The sequence below is a fragment of the Amaranthus tricolor genome, chromosome 11, assembly GCF_026212465.1.
Source record: "Amaranthus tricolor cultivar Red isolate AtriRed21 chromosome 11, ASM2621246v1, whole genome shotgun sequence".
Taxonomy (NCBI): domain Eukaryota; kingdom Viridiplantae; phylum Streptophyta; class Magnoliopsida; order Caryophyllales; family Amaranthaceae; genus Amaranthus; species Amaranthus tricolor.
The window spans coordinates 20922289-20945734 of NC_080057.1; the positions used below are offsets into that span (position 1 = coordinate 20922289).

General features: G+C 34.7%; 2 protein-coding genes and 2 non-coding genes across 7 annotated transcripts; 1 reads left to right on the forward strand and 3 right to left on the reverse strand.

Annotated features, from left to right (window-relative positions):
- Positions 1-1404: 1404 nt before the first annotated feature.
- On the forward strand, positions 1405-7232 carry LOC130827315 (uncharacterized). Its single transcript, XM_057692995.1, has 6 exons — positions 1405-1698; positions 3620-3759; positions 3886-4114; positions 5767-5942; positions 6571-6862; positions 6960-7232. The coding sequence occupies exons 2-6, from the start codon at positions 3684-3686 to the stop codon at positions 7027-7029; spliced, it is 843 nt and encodes a 280-aa protein (XP_057548978.1). The 5' UTR covers positions 1405-1698; positions 3620-3683; the 3' UTR covers positions 7030-7232.
- Positions 7233-8142: 910 nt separating this feature from the next.
- On the reverse strand, positions 8143-8338 carry LOC130827964 (U2 spliceosomal RNA). The gene has a single exon (XR_009047277.1). It is a non-coding gene; the product is annotated as a U2 spliceosomal RNA (small nuclear RNA).
- Positions 8339-8968: 630 nt separating this feature from the next.
- Positions 8969-9071, reverse strand: LOC130827972 (U6 spliceosomal RNA). The gene has a single exon (XR_009047285.1). It is a non-coding gene; the product is annotated as a U6 spliceosomal RNA (small nuclear RNA).
- Positions 9072-10592: 1521 nt separating this feature from the next.
- LOC130827295 (ATPase 10, plasma membrane-type-like) lies at positions 10593-22022 on the reverse strand. Of its 4 annotated transcripts, none has more exons than XM_057692962.1 (22): positions 21609-22022; positions 20833-20921; positions 20624-20743; positions 19989-20087; positions 19742-19879; positions 18677-18811; positions 18426-18605; positions 17712-17918; positions 17442-17561; positions 17070-17189; positions 16864-16986; positions 15933-16037; positions 15589-15733; positions 15018-15179; positions 14434-14672; positions 14319-14351; positions 14129-14210; positions 13150-13310; positions 12876-13049; positions 12002-12184; positions 11763-11893; positions 10593-11409 (listed from the first exon to the last, which is right to left on the reverse strand). In XM_057692962.1, exons 2-22 carry the CDS (start codon positions 20896-20898, stop codon positions 11316-11318), a joined length of 2817 nt encoding a protein of 938 aa, XP_057548945.1. In that variant the 5' UTR covers positions 20899-20921; positions 21609-22022; the 3' UTR covers positions 10593-11315. The 4 variants fall into 4 exon arrangements, with proteins under 4 accessions (XP_057548945.1, XP_057548946.1, XP_057548949.1 ...); XM_057692963.1 differs by having other exon boundaries at positions 21873-21969; XM_057692966.1 differs by lacking the exon at positions 17712-17918.
- Between the last annotated feature and the right edge of the window lie 1424 nt (positions 22023-23446).

Below are 23446 nucleotides of genomic sequence, written 5' to 3' on the forward strand. Positions count from 1 at the left end.
TAAAAAACAATCTACAAACAATTAGGACACATGTCGACTTTACGTGTATTAAGTGATACAAAGTCTCAATTTAATTAAAATAAAGAATTAACTATCAGAGTCTAGGGATATAGTTAATTATGTGGGCTAAGGCCCAATTTAGCATTTTTGTGGAAAGTTATTGGGATCGTGTAAAATCGCTAGAATCGTACGATTATAGTTGCGATTTCACAATTTTATTCGATTCTACTTGTGACTCTAATTGATTTCGATTTTAGAAATGATTTAAATCGTAAGTTTGTATTTGAATCATAAAATCATACGATTCTAAATCTGAATCGCAAGTCATTTGGGTGCATCTAAATAAGCTTAAAGATGCAACAAAAAGTCCAAAAAGTATTTGGAATTTTATCTATATCTATATATCTATCTATCTATCTATACAATATACTAATGAAGAAACAATTAGAACACATGTCAACGTTACGATTAAAATTTTTTCGCTATTTTTATTTTCTAATTAGGCAAATATTTTTAGCATATCATGTATTATCTTTCTAATTAGATTGTTAAATTGGTTACTTACAAAAGATTTTAAAACTATACTTTTTTCCTAATTTTTTTAACAGATACAATCAATTGAGATATGTAGTATCTTTTAATTACAATGGGTAATTATCGAATAACATATTAATTATCTATGTAATAAAAAAATAAGTTATATGTTAATTATTATAGTAAAATATTTGTTCGGTACGCTAAAAATTTATTATAAGGTTTTACCAAGACAATCAACATTTAAATTATTATTTATATTATTTTGTATGTGTTAAAATTTTCTATTATTTTTATGTAATTATTTTTAATCAATATTGTTTAGTGCATAATTTTATGATTATGTTTTATATATTTTAGTAATATGTATCTCAATCAAATATTTCATTCGTTTCAAAATACTTGAAATATTTGTTTCACGTAATCCAATGCACTAATTCAATTATCAGTATATAATCAAAAATATACAAATTTGATATTAATAATATTTGCATTAAAACGAATTAATCCCACTTGACTATATTTTAACTTATTGATTAAAAAATAATCATAAATTAAGTATAATCAGTGAATAGTAATTATAATTCTAATGTTGCAAATAATTTGAAACGGAGGAAATAGTAATTTAAGTCTTATTAATACTTTTACAATATTTAAAACAGATTATATATTTATAGTTTTAATATGAATAAAAAGTAATAATAACTTATTTACATTTATAAATAGTAATTTTTTATTTAATAATTCATAAACCGACACATAATCTACTTAGTTATGTATTAATCAAAATGTAATTTTAATTATGTAAAATAGTAATTGTGAGATTTTAAATTTTCAGTTTAAACTCATTTATTTTAGTTATGCCTTCCTACTTATGACTTAAAATCAGATAACCAAACTCAATGTCACCCAAACCCTGACATTACCTAACCGCTGCCCGACGACCTCCACCACGGCCACTTCAGTCGTTAATTAACACCAGTCGAGCAGCGGAGCTGAGCCACCAAAACACGCTAACCAGCCCATCCGGGTCACAGCCCAGTCTCCACGGGCACCTCCATCCACCATCACGCCAAGTCGTCAGTCTTGCTAAACTCACTTGCTGTGGTCCTCCGTGAGCAGCACCGTACATTTGTTTCTCCGTTCCTCTTTTCTTCTCTTGAGGTACACACTACACGCCCACCCCATATGAATTTCGTTTGTTTTTAATCAAATTGCAAGTAGATTTTACATTTCTAATGCATTCTTGTAAAGTATCTGCAAATTATGATCATAAATTTTGTTAGTTTAGTTGTGTATATTTATCTACTAATGTTTAAGTGTGTTAGCACGTATATGAGCAAAGGTTTTGGGATTAATCTAACTGGGTTTTTTTTGTTTCTATGTCTTTAAATTGCTGTAGATTGGGTTCTCTTTGATTGTTAGTTAGGGTTAGTTTAGGGTTTTGCTAAAGATGAATTTTGGGTAAAATGTTGGGGTTTTTGCTTAAGTTGGAAGTAAAATTAGGCTAAATTTTCATTAAGAGGGGTTTATGGAGTGTAGTGTAGTTTGGCAGGGTGATAGTGGCATCTGGCTTCTGTCAGGTTTTGGACTATTGGGGCTTATGGGTTGCAGGGGGAGGCAGCAGGTCCGAGTTGGGTTCCTTTGGTTTTGAGTACCAAAAGAAGATGATAATGATTTTGGTATTTTGATGAATTAATTATGAAATTGGAATTATAAAATGTCGCATTATGACTTTGTTTGTGATTTCAATGTTTGAATTGGTTATGAATTGGAAAGTAAGGACTAGATTGTGATTGTGGTATTATGAGTGAGTTTATGGATTGGGTTTGAGTTTAGATTAAGAGTTTAGCAGGTAAAGTTTGATTATAATAAAAAGGAATTTGAATGATTGGTTTTGTACTTTGTTATGCAAAAGAATTTGGAGTATGGGATGCTAACTGAGTTGAGATAATGGGTTTGTTAAACAAGTTGGATTATGGGTAGGTATTTAGCTTATAGGATGGTATTAAGAGTGCACTGCGAGTTTGGAATAAAGGATTGAGTGTGAGATTGATTATTTGAATATTCCTTTGACTTAGTATAAAGTAAACTAATTATGGTTATAAAATAAAATTTGTAAATAAAATGGTGAGTTGTGAAATCTTTTGTGCTTTATCTTTTACATATTATGCGCAAAGCTGAAAATGAGAATGTAATGATTTTGATGTTGATGTAGATTTGATTTTAATGAGTGAAGTTTATATAAGAAATGCCATCTTTTTATAAATAATAAATTTCATCATGTCAACTAGTGCATAAAGGGCAACTTAGTGCACATAACATCCCCGCAGAGCGAGGGTCTAGGGAAGGATGTGCAAGAGGCTGTTTATAGGACCTGAATCTGTTGCCTTTCAAGCACACTCACACAGGGACACTTAATGGTGCCAAGGTTACATTATTTATGTTACTCAATGTGGGTACTTTAAGGTTTTGGGTAGAGGTGTTTGACCGTTATTGAACCAATTGTTAGACCTAGGAACCTGGAAAAATATGAGTAGTCAACCAACTTCGGTAGAGTTTTGACCCAAACCATTAATAGCATTAGTCTGCGTCCCATTTGTGACCAGTCCTACCTATTACTATTTGAAGCAAACCTGCTGTTGACCCACCCCATTTTGACTTGTCCAATAACCATGTCAAATATTTTCAATTACTCTTACTTTGTTGTTTTCTCCCTCTCTGTTCTCTTTTTTGTGTATTGGCAAAGGAAAAACAATTACAATGCGAAGATTTGATGACAAAACAATATTTCAATACCTCAATGCTCATACGTGGCTTTTGCATATGTGTGGGTCGGAGGGTTAGATAAAAAATATACACAACCCGGTCATTGTAATTTGTAATGTGCTTGTTATTATGTAGAGATTGATTCTGATTAACCAGTTATTGCAATATGCAACCATCACTTGCAACTTAACATAAATAAAAACATACATAATCTAGTGAGTTATTTTAATATAGTTTATTATAATCCAAAACTAATGAGTTATAAAACTTTAGGTCCATCGAGAATGATAATAAACTGTGTTTATTTTTACTTCAGTTTGCAGGAACATTCAACACTCGTCAATTGACGAATTTGAAGTAGCATACGCGAAAGCATAGATATGAACCTTTCAACCAAGATCACGGAGAGGATACCCTTTCTTGAAGTTCTTTGTAATCCTGTTCTCTCTTGTAGAGGTGCATATTTAGCATTCTTGAACTCTACACCTTACAACATTATACTTTGTCTTAGTATGAATCACAAATATATAATTGTGTCCTGCAATTTGGAACTGACTCTGAATCAGGTATCTTTGCTTGCAGGAGCTTCCAGACTAGGATATGTGCATTTGAAGCAGCCTAGGAGTTTTACTGGGGTTCGTGCAAAATCTATTCCGAGTTTAGATGGTTGTGATGGCTCTTTGAAGAATGAAGCAGGTATTGTCCTCCCTGCAACTAAAGATTTTGTAGAGGAGGCAATACAATCAATAAAATTGGGAAAAGTCATTGCTGTTCCAACTGATACATTGTATGGTTTTGCTTGTGATGCATGGTATGCTCTTGAACCACTCTACTGAGTCTTTTGAACTTCATTAAAGCTTATTTGTTTTGTTCTTTTGATCATATATGTAATGTGTTTTTCTGATGAAACTTGTGGATATTTTTTTCTAATTTAATTTTCTTAAGCGTGCATGTTGTGAAGAATTTATTTGTGTTTGGTGTATTGGGGGTTTCAAAATCTTCTTATTAGGATTTAGGAATAGGTTAGTAAATGAATGTGGAAATATGGATAAAGCTCTCGATATTCCTTGTAGCCCCCTGGTGTGAAAGGGTTGTCTCCAAATTTGAGTATGTGGAAACTAGTTCTGGAAGGTTCTTTATTGTCTGGTACTCTCTGGTAGGAAAACTTGAATATGTTGATTTCAATCTTCTCATTTAGGTTAGGTTTTATGTCTTCATTTCCATGAGGAAAAACCAAAGCCGTCTTAAGGTTATGTGATTCCTTCTTAATGTGATTATATTTAGTGGCAGTGTCTTATTCATTGTGGATGGTCATGCTTTTCAAATGCACTTAGAAGCTAAAACTCCTTTGTATAAAATGCAAAGCTGTAAAGAGGTTGCTAGCCTGTCCTTTATTGACATTGCTAAATCATTTAGCTGTCATTGCTTAATCATTTTGTGTCTACAACTTTTTCTATGTGAAACTTTATTAAAAGATTCAGGAAATAAATATTTCTGGAGAACTATGATAGGATGGCTGTGAGAAATGGAAGGTAGCTTGGTGAGGTACTGTGGTATGTGGCTGCTGAAGACGTTAGATTGAAGAGAACTGTATTTTGATAGTCACTCACCATTCCTGATAACAACTTTGACTTGCTAGTAGAAAATGATGTATTTTAGCAGAAAAAGATGGTGATGTACTCACAAATCCACCACCTACTACAATATGGTATTAAATTAGGGTAGGAGCAGTCCTAGTGCTATAGGAAAGAGGAAGTTGATTCTTGAGCCTGAGTTGCGTTTTTAATTAAGAATCATGTTCAATATCCATGAGATGAGGGCTCGTTGTTCCAATTGGCTTCATTAGGATCGAATTTCACTTGGTGTGAAAGTGAACCTCATGCTAGCCAAACAGGATTTGGTTGACTGGAAAGTTTAAAAAGTAATGAAAGGTTCCCGATCATGGTTTCTGTTGTGATTAGGTCTTAATTATTAAACGAATCCATTTCCGGTCCAATCAGGTTCCGGTCATGGTTTGGACGGGTGCACACCCCGAAATTATTAGCAGTGAGCTATTGTTTTCAGTTTACTGATAGCCGTTTGCGATCAGTTTAAGCCTTTAGGGGTTTTTGGCAAAGTTGGTTTCAGTCAACGTATCTTTTAGCTTCTCACATTGCGGTTGGGTTCCCTGCAGTTCTGGCCTTCTAGTAGCTATTATTACTGTTTTGGTTCATACAATTGCCTTTGATATTCTATTTAGGTTTTGCGGTAAGGTTTAATATTTTGATCTACTAAAGCTTTGAAATGCTGTTTTTGTTCTTGCTCCCTAGTGTTTGCTTTGGCCTCAAGAATAGCATCCTTGCAATTGTGATATACCTTGCTCATCAAATTTCTTTCTTGAATGGAATCACATTGAAGTCTCATTGCATTGCAGTTTACATAAAATCTCCCGGACTATCATTTCCGAATTTCTTGTTTCTGCAGTTCTAGAGAAGCTGTCAACAGAATTTATGAGATCAAAGGGCGCAAGCTTACAAGTCCTCTTGCAATTTGCGTTGGAGATGTGCCAGACATACGTCGCTTTGCATTTACAGATCATTTGCCAGAAACTTTGCTGGACGATCTCCTTCCTGGTCCTGTGACTTTAGTGTTGAGGCGAGGTTTGGGGCCCTTCTTCTTGTTTCTTTATAAACTAAAGTTTGATAGTTTTAAGCATAGTTACATGGACCATGGAACATCATTCCACAATTCGTGAATGTTCGTCCCAAATCACCATGAAACGTGACCCATATTGCTGAAGGTGACGTCCTGGTGTGGAATACCTTTTTTAAAAAGTATTTTGGCCTTCATTTACAAATTAAAGAATAAAAAAGGAGGAAAAATAAGATAAAACCTAGAAAACCAAAAAAATTCCACTTAAAAAAATTTCTTAAAGCAAAAAATCATTTTAATTTAATTTTCTTTTCAAATATATTTTTTATACATAATCTATCCCGTACCCAATCGTTCCCGAGTCAATCAAGGTTGCGTTCCTTGTTCCCTTTCCCTTTCCCTATTCCTAACCGAATGTCGTTCTAGGGAACAATGGTTTTAAGGAAACCATTTTATTTTGCCATATTGGTTAGAGGATTTTTGCAAGGAGTTAGCGTAAAATAGCAATAGTGACTGTCGATAATTTTAATGATTTCTGAGAACCTGCATCTTATTGTGATATAATGGTTCAAACTGAAAACATAGGGAGCAATGCAAAAGGTTCATTATTGGTGTACTAACAAGTACTTATTTCAGGAGAGTCGAGCATTCTGGAGAAATCTTTGAATCCAGGATTGGACAGTATTGGTGTTCGAGTGCCTGATAACGACTTCATAAGAATTATTGCTCGAGGTGCTGAAAGTGCATTAGCTCTTACTAGTGCAAACTTGAGTGGGCATCGTAGCAGTGTCTGCATACAAGATTTCGATAATTTGTGGGGCCACTGTGCATATGTCTTTGATGGTGGTGAACTTCCGATGGGTCGTGCAGGATCTACTATTGTGGATTTGACAAATCCTGGAAAGTATAAAATTATAAGGCCTGGAAGGTAACAAATAGAACTGAAATTTTACGATTTAGTTTGGATGATTTTCTAGCTTTCTTACATGTTCTGAAAACTCGCTCTTACCTTGGAATTTGTGCAGTGCACAGGAAGAAACTATCAAGATCTTACAACGACATTTTCTTGTAGAAGAGCTTACTGATAATTCATGATTTATCAACCAAGTTGGTAGTTTGTCAAGTATAGAGAACCTCGATCGTATACTAAGTCGAGGCTTCTAATCTGTTGTGCTAAGTTTTGTTTACTTTTGCGTGATTGTAAAGCTTTGTTGTAATCATATTCGACATATCCAGACTTGAGATTACTACTAGCTAGAATTGGATAGTAGTTTAATGAAATGACCTATTTTTGCAAATTCCTTACATACCTCATACCCGGGTTTTAAGATACATGAACTGGTTATGTTTAATAGGTCAGCTACAGGTATTGAAGGAGCTTCTATTAAATCAATTTCAATTTTTATCGACAAGGAGGTCGTTTGGCAAACGACTAATAGACTAATAATTGATAGCTAGTAGCTAGTTGGTGACTTGGTGTGGCTAATTTAATCAGCTGATTTTGCATGCATTTCTTGAACCTGCTTAATCAAAAATTGTTGTATCATAACAAGCTGTTTAAACCCGTTAATTACTAAATGCTAGCATTCAAAGGTTTGAAAATCAACTATTTATTTGTGCCAGAATAAGCTAAGATCTGCCCAATAAGTTATTTTACTATACTTCTAATGACAACATTCCAATTCTACAATGTTAAAAATGGCTCCCACCTAATGTGAGGTTAGAAGCGTAGGATGTGTGCAACTTTACTCTTATTAATAATAGAAAAGTTGTTTCTAATTGATATTTAATCACAAACAAAATCAATAATTTCACATAAGTGCACATATATAATTGAATAAACCATTAATAACGAGGATGTATCCAATTTTGTAGCAAATATTGAAGATGAAACTTTTTCAAAATTCGTGCAAGGGATGTAGATTACAAGCTGTAGCAAGAAAAGCATGTAGTATTTATTACATGCAGATTCATTGTAAAGGCGTGTTGTTTAAAATGTGCAGAATATACTGTAAATAAATAGGAGTAATAAAAAATATATACAAATTCTATTGACAAAACATAGAAATTGATTAGTGCAACGCCATTAATTTGCAACGATATTCATAATCATACTCAAAGGCTATAAGCCATAATCCCAAAACAATTTACAATCCTATCAATCTGTGATAAACTGTGTCACTAGCTAAAACACTTAAGAATGATTTAGTGGGGTGTGCCACGCCCTTGCAGTAGTGCAACACATGGGCGACACTAAAGATCCTAGTAGCAAGCTACTGTAATGGACCTTCCCCTAAAAAATTAAATTTAATATCAATGTGGGTCAATTGACCCACGTATCAGATATTAAACTGATAAGAACAGATACTACACTTGATCTTAGCCAAAAGGCCGAGAAAGGTATGAGTCTACAATCATTCCAAGACGCCTTTTTATTGGTTGGCTTTCTACTCAGGTCACTGTTCCCCTTATGGTGTGGGATAAGCTAACAAACTCAAATTCTTACAGCAAGACTCGAAATCACAGGAAACAAGAATCTAATTACTTGACCCCGAAACACGATTACTTGAAGCACTGATTTATCTTTCAAGAGGCATTTCCCATCTACCATTAGTGAATTACTTGACATACAGTTACAATAACTCGATCTTGTGAGGATAAATGGTTGTACTGCTGCCTAATCTTTCGATTGCCAGCCGCGAATTTTTCCTGCCAGTTATAAGTTTGTTAGACGTCATAATTTTGTTAGAAGGCGGTGTGCTATAATCTGTCCTCTAGTGTAATACAAAATCATAATTCGTTTTTCTATTCGCATTAACGCATTACGTGACAAAAAATTTTGTTGTAAGATCAAATCAAATTGTATATTAATGACATGTTTCCACAATGAATTGATCATTTCAGTAATTAAGGTCGGATAAATCTTCTGTTCATCAATTCAAAAAATAATCTACATTATTCTGACTTTATATCATGATTTCACTCGATTTTGAAAAAAAAATAAAATTGTAGCATTAGTTGAATTTATGGAAAAAAAAATTTGGACCATTTCTCGATTTGTGCGTGTCATCCTTGCGCAGGGGCCATGCTAATCTTCTCTGTATCGTTCCAATTTTATCAGATGTCTCCATAGAGACAACACTTAGTTAAGCTCTGAAGTATAAAAACAAAAGTACGTATTCTTATTCTTCCGATGTGGGACAAAGTGGCTCATTTACAGTTTACTGGCTACTTCTTACACTCCAAACAAGCACATATCATATCATTATATATGTCTAGGATCTTGTTTGACTCTCCTCATTTCATTTCTGAATTACTTCAAAAGATTTCAAATCAATTTTGACCCATTAACAAGATGTGTTTACGCAACTCTCACAAATCACAACACAGACACACACAACATCTGAAATGTAAGCATGAAAGAGATTCAACAATGAAAAACAAATACAAAAGTTGAACACAAGTGTTTATGAGGTATCTTGGATACCTCCCCCTCAAATGTTTATTATATTGAATTTAACAATTACAACTATAATAAACCTCCCTTTATCTTGAGAACAATTCTCTCAAGATTACAAAACGTTGAAACAATAATAAACACTCTCAAGTTTCAATCAAAGTAATAGCTCTCTCTCAAAGTGTTGTGGTGCCCTTTGCTCTATGAATGATACTCCCTTTTATAGAGGAAGGTGAGTATCATTCTTAGAGTCACACTTCAATGCACCATAAAGCACAATTACATCACACAATTAATATACCAATTAAGTATGACAATAAACATCACAATAAACAAGCATTAAACAAGGAGTTACACAACCTTTCAATGCCTTTCAAGCGGTCAAACTGACCAAAAAATAAATTCGAGGCACAGTGCTCGAACAAGCACCCCTTGTGCTCAAATGAGCACTTAGTTCAAAACCCACCTGCACAAGGTGCCTTGAATGAGCACACCTCTTCAGGCCACTTTTGACTTAGTTTTCATGTTGCCTTGTTCGAGCAACCTTCATACCATGCCTTGTCTTGTTCAAGGTTGGTTCCATCCTTTAGTGAAGTCTCATTTGCCCCACTTTAAGCACCTCATTTATTGTTCCAAATCTCAATTCACTTACACTCGATACATCCTCATCGTTCCTTTCCAAAGTACAAGCTAGACATGTTCGATTAAGTGACTAAATTCATCATCTTTACTAAGTATTTTGGTACTTGCAATAACAACATCCATGAGACCATGATTGCCCATATATGTTCCATGCCAATTCAGTGCATTTGAGCTACATACTACATAATAGTATGTGATTGATTACATTTTAAGACCGCAAAGATGTGGAAGCGTCTAAAAATGGAATTTTATAGACATAGGGCCGCGTTAAAATAGTTTAGAGGCTCTGCTCTATAGCCCTAATAATAAATAAATAAAATCATGAACTTAAACTTTTAAAAAAGTGAACCCTTGAAATTTAGGAGCCCTGTGCTATAAACTATCTTGCATATGCAAATCGACAACCCCGTGTATATATAGTTTCAAATGAAAGCAAGTAGTGCATAGTATACAATAAAAGCATTTGATGATGTATAACTTTTGCAAAACACTTTTAAAAGACATCAAATTTAGTGTTAATCATGTACACTTATTATTATATAAAGTTACAGGTTGTGTTTGCTATTAAGGATCAATCGAAAAGCATCTTTGTTTTCACTAATAAGAATAGTTATATCTGATCTCTTAAACCAGTACTCGATGATTAATAGTGCTACAATATTAAGTATGGACAACATTTCCCTTGGAAGTTATAAACACGCTTATTTAAACGTGTTTAAATGCATTAGCCTTACTTATAAGCGCACCATAAACATTTTCCAAGAGCTTTTTTGCAGTGATGTTATCTTAGAGAGATTTTGAGATGAACATTATGAATTCAGTATTTCAGTTTTTTCATACACAATTAAGAGCCAACTGTATCTTCTTGATGTTTTCCTCTTTGGTTAGCTCACAGGTCAGCCATGGAACGAATCCAAAATTCCGCGTCAGGGTTGATAAATTTTCGATCTAGGACTTGACTCGAACTTAGAAAAGACTTGAAACTGTAAAGGATGACTTGCTTGACCAATAATATGAGGAGCTTGACAGAAATTTGGTAAAATTTAATACCAACTTCTGAAACAATTACACAATATCCCTGCAGAATTGTGTTTCTTGGCTTCAGAGAAATCATAAGAATGAGTCAACTTCAAATACAAAATATTGTTCTAATGAGTTTAAACTAATAATTTTTGTTCTTCACAGCCAATTCTTTGAGCAGTATCTTGATCATCTTATAAGTGAATATGGAAGAAGAAATAATTTTCGTCCGAGTTGATATGCATTTTTCATGTCACCATTGTCAGATCGAATGTGCAGATGAAAATGAGTTATCCAAGTTCTTCAAACACATAAACGATTCCACATGCCCTTTCAATGTGTGAATCTCCTGCAACCTGCAAGATTTAGGGTTTTTGTCATCATCATCATCAAACCCAGAATATCCCATTTATACAGACTAAATTAAGAGACTTAGGAGGGTTAGAATGACGGCAGATTATACTCTTATCAAAAGAAATAATGAGGTTGTGGCTAGTTAGAGCCTCAGCTAATGTGTTCTAATAAAGCTAAAAACCTATGTTACTTAGACTCTCATTTTGCTTCACGTACCCGTGTCCGATCCTTAATGTTCGGACATTCATATGGCGCTTGGAAGCATACCAGTATCCGGCATCAGTACCCGACTCTAAGTAAAATAGCTAAAAACTATTTCAGTTTATCTAAGCATGTAAAGGAATTGTAGCAATACCTGGCTATCTCAGCACGTCTTTTGGCTTGTTCAGCAATAGGAGAACAACTCCGTCTTCGAGTTACAAGTTGTTCTTCACTTTCGAATTCCCTGCTTTCCTTTCCATAATCTTTCTTAGAACTAAATGCAGTCTAAGGAGAAAAACAAATGCACCATGATGAAGAATAAGTTTTAGACGGAAATTAAAGATTAAATCAAAAACGTTTCGCTATAAGAAATATTGATCGTAAATTCCTAACCTTTCTGTCCCATAGAAGATTCCAAGCTTCTCCACTCAGAGCATAACGAACACTGAACTTGATAATATCAAGAGGAAAGTAGAAAACCAGGCTATAAAGCCATATAACACCTGCCCAGCGCCATCCGATGCCATCGATTGAAGCAAAACTAATATTCGCGTAGACGGCTATCAAGGAGGCAACCTGCAGCCATGAGCAGAAAACTCAACATATCAAATCATTAGTTATATGAAATTTTAGTCAAATGAGTTGATGCAAGTGTGTGCATGACAGTGTGAGGTCCAGCTTATATTAGACTAAGGCATAGCTAGTTGATATGTTGGTAAAGTTTTACTTTTTGTGATTTCGAGGAAGAAAAGACATTCGAGATAGAAACTAAACAAAGATCATATTGTCTGTCAACAACAAACAATGTTCTATTACCCCAATGCCATTTAGTGACTTCCACCTAGAGGTGTTCATATAGGTCATCGAGCCTATTTCGGGTCGGTTCAAAAAAGGTCTTGTGTCCACATTAGTTTTTACAATATTGTAAATCCATTTTTAAGTCGGTCAAATCGGGTTCGGTTACAAGGTCCGGTGAATATCGGGTCATCGGGTTTGTTTTGAACACCTCTACTTCCACCTAAGCACAATTTGGGGGCTCGAATATAAGCAACCTTACCCTTGTTAGTTATAACAAAGAGATTGTTTTCAATTGACCCTTGGTAGCAAATGCCGGCTGTAACTTCACATATATAAGAAGTGCATATGATTTAATAAGCCATCTTAATGTAGTCCATTAGAATTCGAAACTAAATATTAATAGAACTTTGGCCTGTCAAGAAGAAAATATAATGAAACTAGTAAAAGCGAAAAAGCCGGAGTCTCTTACAAGTTGAGCCACAATGAAAGCAGAAATGAGAAGAACTCCTGGCCTCTCCAAAAACGACCAATATTGACTGCGAGTAACAAAGATGAGTGCCTGGCTGATGATGCTAACTTGCAGATATACAGCAGAAGAAATTTTCTGAGTGTTTCCAGATAAAGAGCTCACACCAAAATGCTCCTGTTATAGAGTGATTGATTATGACATATTTAAACGGAGATCAACCTGAATTAAAATTTAATATCTGCATTTCTTTATACTATTTTATTTTTCTTACTACCTCGAAGAAACCAGTCTCGCTTGTAACCCAATAGAATAACACAGTGACTAAGGCAAGGTACGTCCCAATGACAATGCCAGTCACAAAAATCTCGTTCAGTTTCCAGCTATCAGGACTTGGAGATGGTCTGACACGATCTTTAGAAATCGTCATGATGGTTCCTGCATTAAAGTTATGAGAACTAGAGCTTAAGTTCTGCAAAATGTCCAAGTAATGAGAAGTCATATTTCATTCGTCTTTGTCTTAACATGCTTGAAGCTTTGCTGGAACGTGCAAGCCATTGTCACATGATTCACTAAACTCCTAGCGAATTGCGAATCAAAAAAAGCGAATTATGGTTGGTTTTGGACTATTTTAGGGTCATTTTGAGCGAATCGCGGTATCAAAAAGCGAATTTATTGGCGAATCATGCTACACTGAGCAAGCCGCTTCCTTCCAAGGAAAACGAATTGATCTTTTTGCTTTCTTGGGTATTTTTCTTATAAGCAAAACATTTTTAATGGTTAAGACTAGGGGGGTCCAATGGGCCGGCTAAGGGCCAGACCGAGCTTAAGTAAATATGGGCCGGGTTGAATAAGATCCTTTAAACTTAATATTTCCCAACCCGGCCCATTTTCATTACTAAAAATTATTTTAATCCCCATTTATCAATTTATAACAATTAAATTATCATTTATAATATTTAAATTATACATTAACTATGCTATTTACAAAGGCCAGTTACCGACCCTTATTGATCCCTTTTATAACCCATTTCATTTTAATTATAGTAGAGCCCATTTTCAGCCTGACCCTTACAAGGCCCCTCTAAAATGGGCATGGGGGCCCGGCCCATTGAACACCCCTAGTTAAGACTGATTTATACTATCACTCATCTTCACAAGTTGAAAAGAACGAAGTCTATATGATGGACTATGGAGAGATGATTCTCCATAAGTCGTACCGCAGTGATGGAAGAAATAAGTTGAGAAGTGATTACCATCATTTAATATTGCTATGATCAGAACCATGAACGGTGGAAAGTCGTATTCCCATATTAAGGCCAAGAGCATAAAACCAAGCTGAGACAGAAAGACATAATTTTAGCTTTCTTATTGATGTAAAATTGGAAAGTTAAGTTATTGAAAAGTGTAATCGGGTTATTAAAAGGGAAAGGAAATCTAACATACCACGATACGAATGGTAATGGACACAGCGTATATCTGAAATATAAAGTTCAAATCAATAGTTAGACATAATCGACAACTAAGGGAAACATAAGAAGTCATTGAAACATTAATAAACCGTGTAGTTTTTCATCCTCTGAAATATAGCTCGACTGGTCAGTACAGCACTGACTATGACACTTAAGCCAGGCTCAGTTAGCACAATATCAGCTGCACTCCTTGCGGCATCTGTCGCATCAGCCACTGCTATTCCAATATCTGCTTTCTTTAAAGCAGGTGCATCGTTCACGCCATCCCCAGTCATTCCCACAACATGATTCTTTTCTTGCAGAATTTTCACTATCTCATACTTGTGTTCTGCAACCCACTTAGAAAACACAGCATTAACTGAAGGCCACAAATGAAAGATGGGCTTTGGTCATTCACATTATAAAGCCATTATCTAAATTAAGAGCTTTATGTTTTGAATGAACTTCTTTGAGCTTGTTGGCCCAAGTCCGAAAAGTTATATTAACATATTTTCTTATAAATTTAACTCTGGTAGTCGCTATCTACACTTACTGTTTCTTATTTCAATGAGGCTAAAGATTTATAGTTCATTGGTTTCGCGTTATAATGTACTCTATATAAAGGTCATATGCTCAGGGGATGTGTTTTCGTATCCAAAAGTAATGAAAAACCAGCCCATAAAACAAGATTAACCTGGGAAAACACCAGCAAAACCATCAGCCTTTTCAATAAGCTCGTCCACAGGAAGGGCTACATTTCCGTCTTTGTCATGGCCGAATAGTGATGATGATGGATACATGTTAGTTCCCATTCCAAGCCGTCGACCAGTCTCCTTTGCAATTGCCAGCTGATCACCTATTTGCCAGAAAACATAGATGAAATTGAGCTACTAATAAGCAGACATACAGCTTACAGTTGCTCGCATCATGTTGGTACAATTCAGAATTTCTAATGCAGAAGATACCATCTACTCCTGACCCGCCTTTGAATCAAAAATGCGTTACATAACTTATCTCTAGATAAAAGTTAAAAGATAATCTCTCTATTCTCTTAGATTTGCATCAAAGAGAAAGGGGGTGATTTTTAAGAAAGTGGTAATAAATGAAGAGATAGAAAGAATTGTGCGGATGAAATTAAAAGAGAGTTAAAATGTATGGATGAGAAAGAACGTGGTGGGCCATTGTCCAAAAAATTGAAATGATGCAAATTAAGTGGGACGGACCAAAATGGAAAATGCAGCAAATTTAATGGACGGAGTGAGTACCTGTAATCATCTTAACACAAACTCCAAGGTTAAGAGCTCTTTGAATCGTCTCAGCACTATCATGCCTTGGGGGATCAAAAAGAGGTAGTAGACCGCAAAATGTCCAAGGGCCTCCTGGGCTTGATTTCGTTTTCTCTGGAATTCTCTGCAAGAAAACTTGCAACAAGTTCCTCTTAAATGTCCTCATTTATGAGAGTATTATGCAGTGCAAATCATCAAGACACCATTACATCTTTTGCATAGCAATAATAGTAGATATAATCCAATATGATTGATAGGGTCCAGGGTAGTTTAGATGTACACAACAAGATCCCCAAGTGGTACGATACCAGGTAAATCTATACCTGCAAAGCAACTGCAAGAGACCTCAGCCCCCTTTCAGCAAATTTGTCAATCATGTCATGCACTTTTCCAGAAATCTCATTTTTCTCTTGGCATAGGGAGAGAATCTGGAAAGAAAACGGATAAAATTCGGGTTATATACTCGCTTCTATGTTCCATAATGGATCGCCATTCCAACACAAAAACGCATTATCTTCTTATTTATGTGAAATTGCAGTTGGTTGTTTCTATCAATATTTGGAAACAACCTATTTGTTTCTAACAGGGTAAGGTTGCGTACATCATTGGGATAACAGAATGATATTAGAGCTCACTATTCCTTGATAAGTCATGATTTTTTCTTTTATCTTTTTTATTTCCATATACCTTCCGCTTAAAATAAAAAATCCTCTCTTCATTGATGCATATTAATTCTCCACATGAGCTATGCATGAACAACTAATAGTTATTATGTTACAAGCTAATTAGTACTTGAACCACTAAGGCACTAACCATATACTCCTAATTATCAAATTTAAGTTAGCCTGAAAGAATTTCTTGGTCACACGGTATAAGAGATCCCATGATGTCCATTGCCTAATTAAAATTGGTATTCTTGATTTTAGTTCAGGGTCGTTCCTTACCGTAGGCGAGGTAGGAATTTTCCTAAGACCCAGAATTAAAAAGGGCCCTAATATCTGAAATTCTGGTTAATAAAGTATACACTTAAAAATTTGCAATTTATGATTTGTTCGTTTATCAATTAAGAAGTATATGACACGTTTACATTTATAATGATATAGGGTCCGTCTCTGTTATTTTTCTAAACACCCGTTAAAGTTCAGAATCGACGCTCCATAGAGAGGGCCCATAAATTGCTAGAAACGACACTGTTTTAGTTACTTAAAGCCTATGAAGAAAATGCAAAGATACCAATTACTATGAGTTGCATACCTGTTCAGGGGCTCCTTTGCTGACTCTGTACCATTTGCCATCGCTATCAATGTATGTTATAGCTGTTCGTTTGTCAACAGGATTGAAAGGCAGGAAGTGAATTTCTTGGATGTTTGCACGTGCCTACAACAACGCCAAAGCTTTATTCTTATTATGGGTTTGGCTACATGAACCAATGGTGTAGAATGCAGCATTACATTTCTTACCTCTCTTGAATCACTAAGCATATTAACAATGGCAGCATCAATGGCATCTTGATTTTCGGGTCTTGACGCTCTTGCTGCAAGTAAGACCATTGTATCTTTGTCCATTTCTCTGTTAAAAACCTATTAGAGAGCCCAAAATCAGTGATGGATCCACTTTACTAATTTTGGTAATGCATTATCTTAAAGGTTAGGAATCTTATAATAACAGGGTTCTTTTTTTCTAAGTATTTACAGTTTCTTCATATTTTATGGTTATATACCTTCATTTTAACACGCTCCTATATAGAAGTAACATTTTATTCAAATATAAATAATGCCTTTCACATAAGGAGACTAAAATGTGAATTTGAAATAGATTAGCTCAAGTAGTACCTCAACGAGGCTGCGATCCACCGTTAGACGGTTCAGAGTTAAAGTCCCGGTTTTATCACTGCATAGAACATCCATTCCAGCCATTTCTTCGATTGCTGTCATCCTTTTTGTAATGGCACCCTGAAAATTTGTATACAGCAAACGATTAGGCACATAAAATCTGCAACAGATGGGAAAATAGAACAAATAAGATATGTGCTCTCTTTCTGAAATTGGCCTCCTCTATCTAATCATACAAGGACAGAAGATTGCTATTTTCGAGAACATAACCTGTTGAGATAGACGATGAGAACCGATTGCGAGTGTAACTGACAGAACTGTTGGCATAGCTATGGGAATTCCGCCAATTAAAAGAACAAGAAGGTTATTTATCCCGCTTCTGTATCCACGTTTTTGTATAGGGAACATAACAATGATCTCAATAGTCATTCCAACTGCTATGGAGCAGATACAGAAATTCCCAATAGAAGTGAGCACCTATAAGTTGGACATGATAAAGAATGATTGAATTATTGTTCATTGCTCAATCTTGTGAGCATCAATGACGTGGTAGCTCCTGAGAAGTACAGATGGACACACAAAAAAAAATACTTCCTCTGTTGCATTGTTATTATTACAATCTCTAGTTTGTATTTCCTAAAAGACAGATAGAAATTACTATTATGTGATGCACAAGTAGTTAGATGGTCATTGTCTGATAAAGTGACATTTAGCCATTTACGGCATGCATAGTGTAACATAATTCGCCAGTTAAATCGGTTTTTGGATTTGAGATTCGCTCAAAATGACCCTCAAATAGCCCAAAAGCGATCATAATTCGCTTATTTTGATTCGCGATTCGCAAGGAGTTTAGTGAATTATATGACAGTGGGCATGCATGAACTGGAGGTAATGAATCGAAGGTACTTGAAGACAAATTAGAGAAGTTTCATGCAAAAGACATACCCAGCAATTCTCATTATAATTTGAAAAGTGATCATTTACCTGTTGAAAATGTCCAACAGACTGGGTACTATCCACTAAGAACGCCGCTCTTCCAAGAAAAGAGTGCACCCCAGTTGATATTACTACTGCTTCAATTTCTCCGTGCTTGCATATAGATCCTGAAAACACTCCATCACCGCTTTTCTTTGTAACAGGCAAAGATTCCCCAGTAAGAGCAGACTGTAAAGTAGATACCATCGCATGTTAACTAACATATACTGAGGGGATTAGCAAAGGCTTTTGCGACTTGCCTGATCAATTTTCAGTGGGTCCCCTTCAAGCAAACGAGCATCCGCAGGGATGATGTCACCAAGCTTTATGCTAATGATATCTCCAGGAACAAGGATAGCTGCATCTTGCTCCTGCCATTTCCTATCTCTGAGGACCTGCATAAAACATAGTGATTATATTTGTACATGTTCCTACATACTCGGCATGCTTGGATTGGGTGTAAATATTTAATGGAGGAAATAAAGTCAAACTAATGAAATGAAAGCAAATAGAGGTGCATTTGAAGTAGTTGAGATAGTTGTGAAGAAGGTAAAATGAGTATGAAATAAAAATAATGAAGGAAAAAGAAGATGATTTCCCTTATTATGGAGGTAATATATCCCCCACCCTCCCCTAGGATAAATATTTACCCCACAAAATTAAAAGCTCCCTTCATTTTTCATCAATTTGCAACCATTCTTCCACCTCTACAACAATCAAATTTCACTAATTTCTAATTTATCAACTTCATTTTCTTTGACTTTTTTTCACCCCTTGAATATTTACACCCAATCCAAGCATGCCCTTATGACTACTACATTACATTAGCCAATGTCATTAAGTCGCTCCTCACTATACGGGGTTAATGGGATTGAACTGTTATGAATTGGGTCAAAGGGTGAAAGGGTATTATTGACATTTTACCGTTAGTTAGTCTTTCGGTTTTGTTAGTTACGATAGTTCTTATTTTAGTATTTGTTGTTGGGCTTAGGCTTAAAAACAGGAAGCCTTGTAATGTTTCGTTAGCTTTTGGATATATTGGAATAAGAGGAATAAACTAGGAGTCTGGGCAAACTCGAATTGCTCCACTAGTAATCTGATTGTGGTTACAGGTCTTGGCCGGTTTGTTATACGAACATATGCAACATCTTGTAATACAAAGAGCCCGTTTCCAATTTACCCTTCTTTGCAAATTGCAACTTCACATAATAAGAAACACATATTTTTTTGTTGCCTTGAAATGTAATGCACCTATAAAAACGAGAAGGGGGAGATCTAAAATATATAAACCTTCTGAAGTTCCTAGAGCTAGTTGAGTATGATACCTTTGTTTTCGGAGCCAATCGAGCCATAAGTGCTGCTGCCGCATTGCCAGCATTATTTTCCTCTATAAAGCTTACTGTTGAATTAATGAGAAGCAGGCATATAATGCCGACAAAATCCTGCCAGTCTGTTCCTTGACCCTGAAAGTACATACACATCAGACTAATGATAGATGAACGAAACTAGCAAAATTACATCTCTTTGACACAATTTGCAAAATGAGAAGCATTCAAAACCGAATAAACTTACTCCTCCATTAGCAAGGACAAGTGCCATCACAGCAGCAGCTTCCATAACCCACGATAAAGGATTCCACATGAAACTAAGAAATTTCAAAACTTTGTTATCCTGAATCAAGTAAAAACCTGTATTAAAATAAATTTGTAATATTTATAACAATATCGAGACTTTTTATCTGAACTGACAGTGTGATTAGAATTTTGAAAGCACGTCTTTGAACCAATATAACTGCACATGTATCATTGGATGTATCACTTATACTGATCATAGTGTAAAAACAAGGCCGCATCGCATCACATCGTTTCGTTTTGGGCCTTATTAAGGGATATCTTATGATTTGATCGATATTTAAGCGTTACAATAACCACATTAATCCCGTTACCACATCACTGTTACGTTACCGTGATTGCGACTGTTACTGAATTTTTACACTAGGATACTGACACATAACAAAGTTGCATAACAAAATGAAATGTGATAATTTTTTCCTTACTGGATTCACGTGTTTTTTACTCAAATTTTCAAGCTGCATCCTTGAAAATGTCAAGAAAAAAACTATAGCTTGTGAACACAGCACATACTCTTTTAACTTGCTCTAAGGAGTAATAAATAAACAAGAACTCGTCCAAGCCACTTGAACATACCGACTTTTCTTCTAGTTTATTGAGTCCAAAAATCTTCAGGCGGGCTTCAGCATCCAAAGTTGACAGTCCAGCTTTTGACGTTTTCAATAATTCGAAGACTTCATCCATAGGTAAACGTTCCTGTTCACCCAAATGTTTTAAGTTTGCTCAGGATCAGTATGATCAAATAGAAGTATTAACTATTATACATTCTTCCATTAAAACATTACCAAATCAACTCCTTCATTCTTAAACTCATGGGGATTTACAAGTGGCTCCTTCAAGCTTTCTGACATGATTCACCAGAAAGCCTACAAACCTGAAGAACATCAACTCAGAAAATTTGGTTAAGGAAATGGAAAGTCTTCCTTATATTTAGACCCTATTTATTTTATATTTTTTCGCAATCTTGAGGCCTAAAACAAGTACTTAACTAAAACAAAAGCAATGTAAACAACTTATTATAATACTTGAGGCCCTTATTTTGGGGCCAGTGCGGTCGGTCAGCTTGCACATGCCATGTTGTCAACAACATCATTCATTCAAGTGATCAAGCCATGTAAACTAACTCCATGTTCAAGATTTTATTTGTATTTCCTAAGACCATAACTATTTCTGTGTCATCAACTATAGTGCAAAAATACGATTTCGATAATGATCGCAGTAATGGCTGCAAAACAGATTTCACGGCTAATACGGATGATTTCACGATCAATGCAGCCTATTGCGATAAACTCAAAAACCTTTATAAAACGGTGATGCAGCCTAATTTTTGCACTATGCTCACACGGTCCAACTACCACATAATCGAAAATTTGACTTGAATAGAAGCATGAAATGCTTTCAAATAGCATAACCCATATCACAAACACAATGAAAATTAAGAATTCATCACATGTTAACAGACCCCCAAAAATTGTTTCATACTACAATAGCAAGCCAGAATAAACAACCTGAAAATTGATAACAATAATTACTGAAAGACAGCATTCAAAATCAAACTTACTAGGGTTTAAACTTGGGAAGCCCACAAAAAGTATGGATTTTGAGCAAGAAGACAAGTTGAAGGAGTTAGATTGTTGCAGAGAAATGAGGGATTTTGAGGAACAATGGAAAATCATATCTTTTAAAGGGTTTTGAAGGAGAGTAATCTTTGACTGGTGGGTGAAATTGAAATATCATAATGAAGTAATGATGTACACAATTCAATTTCAGCACTTGTAATTCTGGGAGAGATAATGAGTGAGAAATGGAGGGAATGGAATCTAACCTTCAAACTTGCTATTAACTAACTCCTCAAACCTAACGGTCGTTCTTCCTTTTGTTACTTTCCTATACCTAGGTCCTAGGTAGGATGAAAATTCATTAGGCTATTATCTGTCGAGTTTCCTATTAAAACTGACGTGTTGGGAAGAAAAATATTATATTCAGTAGCAAGATTAAAGGAGCAATTTGAATTTTTTTTTGTATTTATTTTGGATTATAGAGTAGGCATGAGCTCGAAGTTTTTAAATTGAACTCGAAATAGCCGTTTTAAGTTTTTAAATTGACAATATTAAATATTTGTAGTAGACATTTTAAGTCTTAAAATAGTCATTTTTAATATCGATGAAGAAAATTAAAGCTTAAAGTAGAATTTAAAACCTTAAAGTGAAGATTTTAAGCCTTAGAGTAGACATTTTAAAAGTTGGAGTAAATATGTAAAAAATAAGAAAAATTGACTTAATAATCCGACCTTTCACCAATTCGCTGTGAATTATTTTCTAATAATCTAATCTTTGTCATACATTTACCCACAACATACCAATTACCATATTACTAATAATAGGTAATAATAGAGTATATATGCTGCCAGCAAACTACGACAAATATTGGATTATTCACTATGAATTAAGGGTAAATGTTGGATTATTAGAAAAAATCTAAAAGTGGAATTATTCACATCGAACGAGCAAAAACTTGGATTATTAATGCCAATTTTTCCAAAAAAAAAAAAAGTTTAAGCCCCTAGAGAAGGAATTGCATTAGTCATTTTTATCATTGACAGATTAAATTAAGGTTTGATGTAGAAATTTTAAACCTTAAAGTAGAGATATTAAATCTTTGACCGAATATTTAAAAGGTTGGAGTAAATAGGTAAAAAAAAATGTTAAGCCTTTGGAGAAGAAAGATTGCTTGGAGTATGGGTTTTAAGAGTTTAAATTGACATTTTAAATCTTGAAATGAAATGACTGTTTTGAGAGTCAAACTTGGTAGTTAAAATATAAAGTTAAGCTTTTGTAGAATGAAGATTAAAAATTAAGGTAGATATTTTAAGTTGTAAAATGGGTGTTTAAAGCCTTGGATTTTTCCATCCGTACAGCTCACACGGGTGCAACGATCGCATACAAAATTTCGTGTATAAATGGGCTTTTTTCCATGGTTATAAAGAGAAAAAACGATACTTAAACCAAGGCTTAAAAGTTCAAAATACACTTACAAACACTTGCACATATGGTTCTAATCTTAAAAGAATTTCACCTTATCTAATTACTCCCTAGTTCTATTAAATTTGTTCCATAGATATTTGGTGGAAAATAAAAAAAAAAGTTAAAATAATGATTTTGGAGCAGTAAAAGAAATTTGCGAATGAGATGATAAAATAAGTTATTGTATGCATAAAAAATAAATGAAGAATATGGGCTATGATCAAAAATAAAAATGAGACAAAATTAATAAGTATACTATAAAGGAAAATGAAACAAATTTTGTAGAACAAAGACAGTAAGATTTTTATCACACCACCTCTATAGTTAGCATCCTATTAAGCTAATAGCATAAAACAGATGTTTCAAGTACTTAAAT